This window comes from Pelobates fuscus, chromosome 10 (assembly GCF_036172605.1).
Source record: "Pelobates fuscus isolate aPelFus1 chromosome 10, aPelFus1.pri, whole genome shotgun sequence".
In the NCBI taxonomy this organism is placed as follows: Eukaryota; Metazoa; Chordata; class Amphibia; order Anura; family Pelobatidae; genus Pelobates; species Pelobates fuscus.
Genome location: NC_086326.1, coordinates 142399397 through 142412638, shown reverse-complemented (window position 1 = coordinate 142412638; position 13242 = coordinate 142399397). Strand labels below are relative to the sequence as shown.

General features: G+C 42.9%; 1 protein-coding gene across 1 annotated transcript; it reads right to left on the bottom strand.

Moving 5' to 3' along the window:
* Nucleotides 1–9363: 9363 nt before the first annotated feature.
* On the bottom strand, nt 9364–13013 carry LOC134574558 (zinc finger protein 320-like). The gene is made up of 4 exons (XM_063433680.1): nt 12225–13013; nt 10959–11147; nt 10754–10877; nt 9364–10629 (listed from the first exon to the last, which is right to left on the bottom strand). The coding sequence occupies exons 1-4, from the start codon at nt 12480–12482 to the stop codon at nt 9365–9367; spliced, it is 1836 nt and encodes a 611-aa protein (XP_063289750.1). The 5' UTR covers nt 12483–13013; the 3' UTR covers nt 9364.
* Between the last annotated feature and the right edge of the window lie 229 nt (nt 13014–13242).

The following is a 13242-nucleotide window of genomic DNA, read 5'->3' as shown; positions in this document are numbered from 1 at the left end:
TGCTACAGCTATTAAAGAAAATTAATGTAAATAAAGCTCCGGGGCCTGACGGTATTCACCCACGAGTACTTAAGGAGCTAAGTGGGGAAATAAGTGAACCTCTGTATTTAATTTTTCAAGATTCTTTTGTTTCAGGTGTTGTACCGGAGGATTGGAGGAAGGCAGATGTTGTTCCTATATTTAAAAAGGGTTCAAAATCCTTGCCTGGAAATTATAGACCTGTGAGCTTAACTTCTGTAACTGGGAAAATATTTGAAGGGCTATTAAGGGATAATATTCAGGAATTCATTGGGAAGAACTTTATTATTATTATTATTATTATTATTATTATGTTATTAGCAATAATCAGCATGGTTTTATGAAACATAGGTCATGTCAAACTAACCTAATTGCATTCTACGAAGAAGTAAGTAGAAGTATAGATCAGGGTGTTGCAGTGGATGTGATTTACTTGGATTTTGCCAAGGCATTTGATACGGTTCCTCACAATAGGTTAGTCTTCAAACTAAAAGAAATTGGTCTAGATGAATATTCTTGTTCTTGGGTAGGACATTGGCTTAAGGATAGAGTACAACGAGTTGTAATTAATGGTAAATTTTCAGGCTGGACAAAAGTGGTAAGTGGTGTCCCTCAGGGTTCTGTTTTGAGACCACTTCTAGTTAACATATTTATAAATGATCTTGAAATAGGCATTGAAAGCCATGTATCAGTGTTTGCAGATGACACAAAACTTTGTAAAGTAATACAATGTGAGCAGGATATTGCTTTGCTGCAGAGGGATTTGGATAGATTGGGGGACTGGGCACTAAAATGGCAGATTAAATTTAACGTAGAGAAATGCAAAGTTATGCACTTCGGGGTTAAGAATGCACAAGCAACTTGCACACTAAATGGTAGTAAATTAGGGATAACCACACACGAGAAGGATTTGGGAATTGTTATAGACAACAAATTAGGCAGCAATATGCAATGTCAATCTGCAGTTGCTAAAGCCAGTAAGGTTTTGTCATGTATAAATAGGGGCATAAATTCTCGGAATGAAAATATAATTTTGCCTCTTTATAAATCGCTGGTAAGACCACACCTTGAATATGCTGTGCAATTTTGGGCGCCTGTTCTAAAGAAAGATATCATGGCACTAGAAAAAGTCCAGAGACGAGCTACAAAATTGATAAAAGGAATGGAGGATTTTAGTTATGAAGAAAGGTTAAAAAAATTAAATCTGTTTAGTTTGGAAAAATAATAATGCAAGAAATAATGAAAGCACTATTGATCAGTCAGGCCTTCCATACCCCATACCACCCCCAGAGTAGTGGAAAAGTAGGAAGGGCAAATGGCACCCTAAAGAATAAAATTGCAAGAGCCATGCAAGAGACAGGGAAGCCTTGGACTGAATGCCTTCCCATAGCACTCTTCTCTATGAGATTCAACCCTCAGCCAAGAAATGGCCTATCCCCCTTTGAGATTTTGTTTGGATGTGCCCCTGAGACAGGACTTTATTTCCCCCAGACACTGCAATTTCAACATTGTAACTGGACTTCCTATGTCCAGGCCCTCCATAAGAAGTTAGGGCAGGTGCATAAACAAGTTTTTGATTCTATTACAGATCCAGACTCCAGTTCTACCACTCAAATTACAACCTGGTGATTGGGTAGTGATATAAAGACAAGTGAGAAAAGGGCTTGAGACAAGATTTGATGGTCCCTTCCAAGTGTTGCTAACCACAGCCATCTCCGTGAAACTAGAAGGAAAAGTCACTTGGATACTGTGGAAAAACTAGCCACTTCATTATCCAAAAGACTGGGTCAATTAGTCTATTTTCCCCTGTAAAGACTATGGGCATTCGTACGCCGGTTCCACGAACAGGATTAGGATATATTGTTCGTAAAACAAATAAAATGCCAAATGGGAGACCACACAAGGGAGTCGTGCGTCTCCAATTAACAATGGGCAACATTGGGGAAACCGCAGAACTCTAATGAATTAATGGGTGGCCGCCGTTCGTATAACCGAACACATGGTGGTGGCCATCTTTGCTCATGAACGCCCAGCGGTGTTTGGTCGTCGAGTGCATGGAACTAGAATCGGCTACTCGACCTCGCGAACACCGCTAGACTTCCATGCCGTTCGTATGGATATATCCATTCGTCAAAATAGAGCATCGTTCGGTGGATTAAACCCCACAAACTTCCCATACCCAACTAGCCCGTGCATTCACGTATATGTTCGACTGTTCATTCTCAGGAACTCCCAAAAGAAGACCGGTATACAACTGCCTGGAACTGTTTTGGGGCTCGCGCCTCATGGCTGACCAGTCCATAACTTCATTTGAATGGCTTTTCTATTCTAACGAATGGATCTGAGCGGTATTTTCCAGGAAGTTCAGATGCATATTTCTTGAGTTATGTATTTATTTTTTTTTTTTTATATTTCAGACAGTACCCGCCAGTAGATTTCTGCTGCAGTTCCTGTAACTCAGGCCTTGGTACATAAGTCATCATCAATGCTTTCCCTTTTATCTCATTTTCCTTTCTCCCTTTTTTCCTTCCTAATAAGTCCACATGACTTATTAAAATATATGTTATGTATTTTTGTATTATATTGTATACTTTTCTGTATGGAGAGATAATGTAATTAAAGGTGTACTCTTATGCAATTATCTCTCCAGTACAGAAAAGCATGATGGGAGATATTATTGTCTACTAAGTTTTCCACAGAGTCCACCAGGGGGAAACCTCTGGAATGTCATTAAGGAAACTCCTTGCATGGGTATTTGTATAAAACCGGCTGTGGTCCAATAAAAGCTCAGTTGACTCCCAAACTGTGTGTCGTGCAGTTCTCCGGAAAAAGGGATTGTACTTATTACGCTACTTGTATTTTGCATGCTAACTACGTCTACCAGTGGAGACATCGTGGATTATACCTCTTCTCCGCTACAGGTACACGCTAGTCACTGTAAACAAGTCACTCCGTCTGATCCACCGATTTAAAGCTGTTCTTATCCTTTACCATTGTATGCTCTGTTCAGATATGCTACTCTGACTTGAGACCAGAAAATAATAATGCATGGCAGTGAAATGTATGGATGCAGATAGCAAAGGCTTTTAATTTAACCTCCTTTTGCCTCAACCCTCTCCTCAGTACTGAAAATGCCATACAATCTTGTCTTATAGCTGTCCCTACCCCCATCTCACTCTAGTACCTACATACCCATAAAACTCGACAACTACATTCTTATGCTTTCAACCCACTGGTAGACAAACCCCCCCTAGGCCTGGAGACAATTAATGTGACACCCGCTGAAAGATGTTGGTCTTTTTCATGTAATTGTTCAAGAGACCCTAATACTAAATCCCTGTTTTGCCCCACATGGTGGAAAAATAAGATGAATTGTAGAGCCCTGAGCACCACTACAAAATGTATCCAAACTTACCAAGTTATGAGTTACCATCACCATGTCTATCTCCCTAAAGGATGAACTCTCTCCGGTGGAAATGTTACTTATGCTTATCTCCCAGGTAACATTAAAGGGACACTATAGTCACCTGAACAACTTCAGCTTAATGAGGTTGTTCAGGTGAGTGCTACAGCTCCCTGCAGCCTTTTTCTTGTAAGCACTGTATTTTCTGAGAAAAAGCAGTGTTTACATTGGAAGCTTGGAACACCTCTTGTTGCAGTCAATCAGACGGCCACCAGAGGGACTTCCGAGTTCAGAAGCCCTAAAAAGGCCTCATTCACATCTGACGTATTCACGCATGGGTGAATACTTCAGACGGGCTATCAGCACACAAAGCACTGTGAACGCGCTTTGTGTGCTGAGGCTGTAAGCACTGCTGTGGGAGTGGCTTCAGCTGAAGACCGAACCCACAGGGACTCTTTCTGGCCACAATAGTGGTTGAAGGGGGGGGGAGACCTACTCTCCTCTCCCCCCCCTCCGGCCCCCACCCCTGAGCGGCGGGTGGGGGCCCTAAAATTAACAATAAGGGGGGGACCTACTGTCCCCCTCCGGCCCCCACCCCTGAGCGGTGGGTGGGGGCCCTAAATACAAAGGGGTGGGACCCTAGTTAACCCTCCCCGCCCCAAAAAAAAATTACCTACCTACCCCCTCACCCTAAAAATAATGAGGGGGGGGACCTTTAACTAAAAACCTGTAAAAAAAAAATTAGATAAAAACAACTTACCATTCGATGTTTTCTTTCTTCTAAAATCTTCTTTCTTCAGCCCCAAAAAAGGCCAAATAAAAAGCCATAATAACCAAAGCAATAAAAAAAATAAAAAAAAAACAATCCATGTTCACCCATGGAGGGCTCAGCGCAGACTGAGCTTTGCAGGGCGGGGGAAGGCTTATAAAGCCTTGCCACGCCCTGCAATTAGGCTAAGAACACTCTGATTGGCTGGTTTAAGCCAATCAGAGTGCTCTTTGTCATTTTACACAGCGTGGGAAAGTTCAATTTTCCCACGCTGTGTAAAATGACACAGAGCACTGTGATTGGATGGATTTCAAGCCATCCAATCACAGTGCTCTGTGTCATTTTACAAGCATGGGAAAGTTCTTTGGAATTTTCCCACGCTTGTAAAATGACACAGAGCACTGTGATTGGATGGATTTCAAGCCATCCAATCACAGTGCTCTGTGTCATTTTACAAGCGTGGGAAAATTCCAAAGAACTTTCCCACGCTTGTAAAATGACACAGAGCACTGTGATTGGATGGCTTGAAATCCATCCAATCACAGTGCTCTGTCATTTTACACAGCGTGGGAAAATTCTTTGGAATTTTCCCATGCTGTGTAAAATGACACAGAGCACTGTGATTGGATGGATTTCAAGCCATCCAATCACAGTGCTCTGTGTCATTTTACAAGCGTGGGAAAATTCCAAAGAACTTTCCCACGCTTGTAAAATGACACAGAGCACTGTGATTGGATGGCTTGAAATCCATCCAATCACAGTGCTCTGTCATTTTACACAGCGTGGGAAAATTCTTTGGAATTTTCCCATGCCGTGTAAAATGACAGAGAGCACTCTGATTGGCTTAAACCAGCCAATCAGAGTGTTCTTAGCCTAATTGCAGGGCGTGGCAAGGCTTTATAAGCCTTCCCCCGCCCTGCAAAGCTCAGTCTGCGCGGAGCCCTCCATGGGTGAACATGGATTGTTTTTTTTGCGCTCGTTTTTTATTTTTTTTATTTCGTCGGTTATTATGGCTTTTTATTTGCCCTTTTTTGGGGCTGAAGAAAGAAGATTTTAGAAGAAAGAAAACATCGAATGATAAGTTGTTTTTATCTCTTTTTTTTTTTTTTACAGGTTTTTAGTTAAAGGTCCCCCCCTCATTATTTTTAGGGTGAGGGGGGGTAGGTAGGTAATTTTTTTTTGGGGGGGGGAGGGTTAACTAGGGTCCCCCCCTTTGTATTTAGGGCCCCCACCCACCGCTCATCGGTGGGGGCCGGGGGGGGGGGACAGTAGGTCCCCCCCCTTTATTGTTAGTTTTAGGGCCCCCACCCACCGCTCAGGGGTGGGGGCCGACAGTAGGCCCCCCCCTTATTGTTAGTTTTAGGGCACCCACCGGCTCAGGGGTGGGGGCCGGGGGGGGGACAGTAGGCCCCCCCCTTGTTAATTTTAGGGCCCCCATCCACCGCTCAGGGGTGGGGGCCGGGGGGGGACAGTAGGTCCCCCCTTATTTTTAGTTTTAGGGCCCCCACCCACCGCTCAGGGGTGGGGGCCGGGGGGGACAGTAGGTCCCCCCCTTATTTTTAGGGCCCCACCCACCGCTCAGGGGTGGGGGCCGGGGGGGGACAGTAGGTCCCCCCCCCTTATTGTTAGTTTTAGAAAGCGAGCTGAGCTGTCAGTCAGACAGCTCAGCTCGCGAATGCGCATTCCGCGCACATGCGCAGTAAAGCGCTAAGTTTCTTCATAGGGCGGCTGTCAATGCCGCTCTATGAAGAACGCGATTGGTGCAGCGCAAAGCCGCGCATGCGCACCACATCGCGATGACGCTTCTCTGTGAGAAGCGTCCTATTGGGCCCCGCAATTTCGTCATTTTGACGAAAAAGGGGGCGCGGCATGGCTGGGAGCTCGGCGCTGGAACGGAGGTAAGTTTTTAATATAAAAACGCTCCGAAAATTATTTTTAATAAATGATAGTTCAGATAAAAGCAAGAAGGAAGGCTGGGGGACCTGTCTTTCTTGCTTTTATATGTTGACTATAGAGTCCCTTTAAAGGAGGTCCCTGTGCAATCTCACGCCTAACCATGACCATGTTTTCCAGATCTGACCTGATCTCTGAAACCACCCAGCTACACAAACCGCAGAGACGGAAGAGATGTAAAAAACACACTTCAGGTTGTAACCCTGAAATCACTCTCTTATCTAAATCCGAATACTCTGCCCTTGCGTACTCTATGGTAGGATTCCCAGGCTTAGCACTGTATAATACCCAAGTAATTAATGCCCTAGCCTGTTACCTTGCCAAGGGTATAAATGTGACATCCCAGGCCCTGGAAGAACTTCTAATGGATACCCAGTGTGACGGAGCGCTTTGCACCCTGACTGGGTACCTCCGTCAACCGCTGATTCCTAGTACTGGCGAGTACCATAAGCACTGCACTGGAACACCCTAACCACTGTAAACCCCACAAACTGCTGCAGCTTGGTTGGGGTCTCGCCATCCTTCACCCATCCTGGACCCAAGACCAGGTCCAGGGTAGGCCTCTCTTAGTGCCGAGAACGTAGCAGGAACAGCTCTTACAAGAGCTTAGGGATTATACTCAGGGGAGTATAGTGATTATAGCAATCCCCAAAGTGTAGTTCTCCAATCCCCCAAACATGAGCCAAGACTTCATGAAGGTGCAAGATGATCTGATCTTTAATGGTTTAGGATGGCTTTTATACAATTCTTCAGGTCAGAGGAACACCCCATGGACCTGATGGGGCACAGGAACACAAACCAATCAGAACAAACATACAGTCTGTGACACTCCCATATACAGCACACAATCCCTCCCCTCTACTTAAGAGATAATTGAGTAAAGTCCTGTAAGTAACTCAATTATCTCCAGGCAGAAAAAACAAATTTTTACAAAGTTCAGAAAGTACCCCAAAACATAACATACCCCCCAAATATTTTACATCCCCGGATAGCCCTGACCTGGGTGAAAAACATATCCAAAAATCACCCAGATCAGAGCAGTGTTCAAAAGTTTAATGGAAGTCTCTTTTTTTGATAGTTCCAGAGAATTAGGCTGTGCGGACGGTCTTTTTCCAATGATCAAAGTGAACTTCAAATAGTCGAACAGGACCGTTCGTGCACAAAGTCAGTGTTGAAGTGTGTTCGGTAGATTATTTCTACCGAATGGCGCTCTGTTCGTGCATATTTAGCTGAACCAAGATGGAGGTGGAAGTCCCAGCGGTGTTCGTGCTATCGAGGTCCGATTTCAGTTCGTGCACAAAGTCAGTGTTGAAGTGTGTTCGGTAGATTATTTCTACCGAATTGTGCTCTGTTCGTGCATATTTAGCTGAACCAAGATGGAGGTGGAAGTCCCAGCGGTGTTCGGGCCATCAAGGTCCGATTTCAGTTACATGAACTCAACGGCAAAACACAGCTGACCGCGTACGATTAAACAAGATGGCCACCACCCAGGTTAAAAAGAAAGCGATCCTTTAAAATAGGGCAGCTATTGACTATTGAATAATGAAACATGATTTAGTGTGTAGTGAGGCAGTAAAGGGCATGTGTTGCTTTAATCTTTCGGATCATGAGACCATTATCCATGAGCATATACAGAATCTCAACGAACTAGTAAAGGAAATAAAACAAGATGCAGGGTTTTTTGGGGATTGGGATTGGAACTTTGGTCTTGGTACATGGCTCAGTATGTTAATTAAGAAAATATTGTATTTCTTACTTATCGAAGTATTTGTCATAATGATGATTTTTCTGACATTTAAAGGGACTCTCCAGTGCCAAGAAGACAAATCGTTTTCCTGGCACTGCAGGTCCCTTCTCCCTCCCACCCCTGGTTGCTGAAGGGGTCAAAACCCCTTCAGTGACTTACCAGAGGCAACGACGATGTCCATCGGCGCTGTTTCTGTGTGCCCACGCTCCTCCCCTTCACCACGTCATCCGGCGGGGTAGACCTAATGCTTTCCTATGGGTATTTTAGCGATGCTGGAGATCCTCACATAGCGTGAGGACGTCCAGGGACGCTATAGCACAGAAAATCTGTGCTATAATCCCGGAAGTGCCCTCTAGAGGCTGTCTAGTAGACAGACACTAGAGGAGTTAACCCTGCAAGGTAATTATTGCAGTTTTTGAAAACTGCAATAATTACACTTGCAGGGTTAAGGGTAGTGGGAGTTGGCACCCAGAAAACTCCAATGGGCAGAAGTGGTCTGAGTGTATGGAGTGTCCCTTTAAGAGTTCTTCGCATGTCTTCGATCATCATTGTGTGAATCAAAACCTCATGTTGGTCGTACCTTAACTTATATGCCAGCTTCTTCAACCTCTGACACCTACACCGCTGTATAACTGATGAAGGAACGTTACTCCTGTGACCCCTGGCTTGCTCTGTCTGAGGGGACCGTGGTGAATGCATAATAAAAGACCCACAGGTTTTGACTAGCATACCTGGACATACCTCAGACACCTGAGTGAGCCATGGGGTCACAAAGAGGTGAATTGTGATAGAAGGTACAGATGACCAGATGCCTAGTCTGTTTTTACTTTCATGTTACGCTTTGAACTTTTAGTCTAGTTTCAGTGTCTGACAAGTAAGCATAAATTCATGAAATGTGACAGTCTGTAGTTTCCGAGGAGACGATTGCAGCTTCACCCTCAGCCCCCCTTCTTAAGTCCTAATTTTTTTTAATATAAAACCATTGAAATATAGTTCTGTATATTCCTTTTATGGTACACAGTGACTTCAAGCATCCTGTTTTCGTCGCGCAAGTCACAATGCTATTTTACAAAGTACTAAATCGTCTGAAAGCTCTCGCAATAAAAGAGGAAGTAATCTTTGAATCACAAAGTGCCTGGTCGGAGTCTGATTGCTTCACCGAGCACGATCGTATATATAACAATTTAGTTTCCCCTGAACATATCTCCGGGAATCTTTATATCCGTATCAAGCCCGGCAGTCAGGAGAGGTATTGCAGGATGCCTCGAAATCACTGCAATACCCTTAGAGCTGCTGGAAGAGATCACAATCGCTTCCAGCCCTCATATTTGCAGCAGACGTACTAGGTACGTCCGCAGTCCTTAAGGGGTTAAACTGCTTTAAGCTATAAGTATTGCAAGGTAGCATGTAAATCTCTCATCTTGTAGGAAAATCAGCTACAGGAAGCATGGAGTGCCACCAGGCAGGGGCGACGTTAAGAGCATTTAAGAGGCCTGTCTCCTGTGTGAGTCCTTTTATGTGAAACAAGACTTGATAGACGGGCAAAACTTTTCCCGCATTCAAGGCACCTATATGGTTTCTCTCCTGTGTGAACTCTGTGGTGCCTACTAAGAACATGCTTTAAGCTAAACCGTTTCCCACATTCGGAGCATGAAAATGGCTTTTCTCCTGTGTGAATCAATTTATGTGATGTAAGATTTGTGGCATGGGTAAAACCTTTCCCACATTCAGAGCATTTAAAAGGCTTTTTTCCAGTGTGAATCATGTGATGACTAATAAGATGATGCTTTAAGGCAAAACATTTGTCACATTCAGTGCATTTAAATGGCTTTTCTCCTGTGTGAATTTTCTGATGACTAGCCAGATGAGTCTTTCTTTTAAAAGTCTTCGAACATTCAGTACATTTGTATGGTTTTTCCTTATTATGAACCATTTTATGTGACGCGAGCAGTGCAGCCTGGGTAAAATATTTCCCACATTCAGAGCATTTAAATGGTTTCCGTTCAGTCCAATCTATTTCCTGTCTTACAAGATTTGACACCTGAATAAAATCTGACCCAGATTGAGAAGATGATATCTGATTTTCTCCTGTGGGATTCATCTCATGTATACCAAGGTCTGGCGTGGATAATACGTATTTACCTGTATGAGTTGGCTGATGCTTAACATCCTGCGTGTCACTACTGAAGCCTTGTGGACAATCAGAAATCGGGAATATTTCCTCTATGTTGTCTTTGCTCTGAGTAGCATTACCATCAATATGATATGGTGTATTTAATTCAATACAAGGCTTGATAGAATGTATGTTTGAACAAGTTCTATTATCTTCATTATCTGCAAGAGTAGAATTGTGACTGGATTTATAAATGTCGACTCCTGGGCGATTCCCTTCTTCATACGTGGCTGATTCCTCCTTAATAAGAATAGATGAATATTCTGTCTGTGTATTATCTGTGCATGCATGGATGTCAAACTCTGCGAGATTTCCTTCTTCATGTAATGCCGATTCCTTATTAATATCAGAAGATTGAAGTTTGTAAATGTCCATGTGTCTGTGATTTTCCTCTATACACAGTGGAGACTCTTCTGATATGTACGGCACATTTTTTATTTGCATTTTCCTCACTTTGCTAGTTAGCACATAGTTGGCACCATTACTGGGTTTCTTTACACTTTCCTCATTGTTTCCAAAATCGGGCACACAATCGGGAGTGTGATATTCAGTTGGTGAAGGTTTATCTAAAGGAGAAAATGTTTATTATTAGTAGAAAAGGTAAAAGCAAACATTATGGTTCATTTACATTTCAGGGAAACATTTCCTCTGGAATCGTATACAAAGATCCGTGATTAAATCTCCTCTTACCTGGTGAGCTGAGGGTCTGGTGGCTCTCCATCATCACGTCCTTATAGAGATCCTTGTGTCCTTCCAGATACTCCCACTCCTCCATGGAGAAATAGACAGTGACATCCTCACACCTTATAGGAACCTGACACACACAATGATACAGTCACCATCCAGACACATCCCTTGGTTCTACTGTATAATGTCCCATTCCCAGCAGCCTCACCTCTCCAGTCAGCAGGTGGATGATCTGATTGGTCAGTTCTAGGATCTTCTTGTTATTCTTTCTCTCACATATCAGTGAGGAACGTGGATTCACCTTGCTGGGGCTCTGGGTTCTATAGGATCCTATGGTCACGTTGTGACTGCTGTTGTGATTAACACACTCACAGAGTTTTTTTGCAACCACCTGGTCCTAAATGATAAGCATTTGTTAAATAAAGATGTTTAATCCTGGGTCCATAGTGTGTGTACAGTCTGTGAATTATGTGTGTGTTAAGTGATGACTGTGTATGGCGGGTCTGTAGAAGCAATGTGCTTAGCTTTCTGTAGGGATAAGCACTATAATTCCTGGTGTTCCAATGGGGGTTATACTCTCTTGTGGACAAGTGGGGGAGCAGGAATAGACAATAGTAACAGTACATTTAGATCCCAGTGTGAAGTGCACACTGTGCTTTGAATTATTAGTGACTATTTGGACTGTGAGGGAGTGATTATTGTGATATTTACACATCAGAGGTATACATATACTTCCTGCCCTGGTCCTGAACCCCCCCTAGCTCCACCCGGGCTCCCATTAGATTCCTTGCCACTATCCTTAAAAAAAAAAAAAAAAAAAGAATGCCCAGGGCCTGGAACTATATGATGTCCCAGTTGTCAAGTGATTGGAATGCCAATATCTCTGCTCCCATATGAAATGTCATTACATAGATATCTAGGCTTTAAATACAATTTATCTAGAATCCAAGAGCCAGGGCATAAATTTTGGAGGCGGAAATGTTTTAATTTCCTGGCTTTCATTTTGATGTGTAATATAACTAAACATACAATTGTTATTGGGCATCAATCACCTACTCAATATTAGCACAACTTGATAGCTAACAAAAATATATAAATAAGTTGACTCTTACAGTGCAAAATGCAGGACATGCACGTATACTGCACCACTGGAGAATAATAGAAATTCACCAATGGAGTGTACACTATGGCAAGTAACTTTTAAGGCCTGTCTAGTAACAGCAGAACTTTTAAGCAATGTATGAATTCATGGGAGTACCAGAAGAGTGGTTACAGGGAGCCAGCTCTGTTGCTATTCTTAAAAGTTATTTTCATGCAGGAATCCTAGAACTTAGAACGTTCTCCTCTATTCTAGGGAGACAAAATAATGAGCTGAGTTCCATTTCTGGGTTATCTTGAATAACCTGTTGCCATAGATTTGATAATGTTTTTTTCTAATATATCTTGGTTAGTGTGAAAACCCAGAATCTCTCACCTCTCCAGTAATTAAACAGATGATCCTTAGGGTGAGATCCAAGATCTTCTCAGAAATCTCATTCCAGTCCATGTTCATCAGCACAGGGTAACTCCAAAGTTCTGACAAAGGGTTCTGGTCCTTGAGCAAGAGATATAGTTTAATGGCCAAGATATATGGTCTGCAAGAACTGTGTTTGAAGATTAAAAGAGACATATGTAAATAATATATTTTTGTGAAGACCCTACAGATACATTTAAGGTGTAGTCTAGGCACCATAACCACTACAGAGCGCAATAGAGATTATGGTGTGATATGTGACATGATATGGACATTTTTTGCCAATCTAAATAAAGACTCCAAGCACCAACACCACTACAGTTTATTGTAGTTGTTGTGGTGTCACCAGTACCCTGGCCTTTTAGAACAGTTTGACTTTGTTACGTTCATAATAACCAAACTGGAAACATTCTCTAAGTTAGCTGCGCTTTCAGCTCGGCTACTCTGGCCTTCAATTTGAAATTCACCTTTAATTCTCACTTTAGTAATTAACCCTGATAGAGGTGAAAGCTCAGACACACATACCTGTAACCATATGGGTACACATTCACAGACAAAAACACACAGCCATACTCACACAGAAACACATACAGGTATGCATTGTGTGTAGGTACACACTCACTGTAATACTCTAAAACAGAGGGAAACATTAGGAGGAAGTCACCGACATAAACAGGGAGAAAAACGTGTAAGACATAGTAAACATTACACTTTCCTTTATGATTCTCCCATTCTATGCAGCTCTGAGAGCAGCAAACACAACTCTGTCACCATAACCGAGTATGGAGCTGCTGGGAGCATGGTGGCAGATCTAGGACCTGTCTGTAACCACTCACAGGACTCACATTTAAATAGATATGTGACCGTGTATGGAGCCTGGTGTTCTGTTCACATTGCAGTACCGGGGACTTTGCTGTCTCCAGGCTTTTTTTTAATGTGTACACTTAACGGTATGTACCATTTACAGAGTGAAAGCTCA

Excerpts from the sequence above, each read along its gene's own strand:
- LOC134574558 (XM_063433680.1), bottom strand. The coding sequence starts at position 12,482 with ATGGTGCCTAGACTACACCTTAAATGTATCTGTAGGGTCTTCACAAAA. Across the intron at positions 11,148-12,224 it reads TCTGTTTAATTACTGGAGAG|GACCAGGTGGTTGCAAAAAA; the intron begins GTGAGAGATTCT and ends CTTATCATTTAG. Across the intron at positions 10,630-10,753 it reads CCAGACCCTCAGCTCACCAG|ATAAACCTTCACCAACTGAA; the intron begins GTAAGAGGAGAT and ends TTTCTCCTTTAG.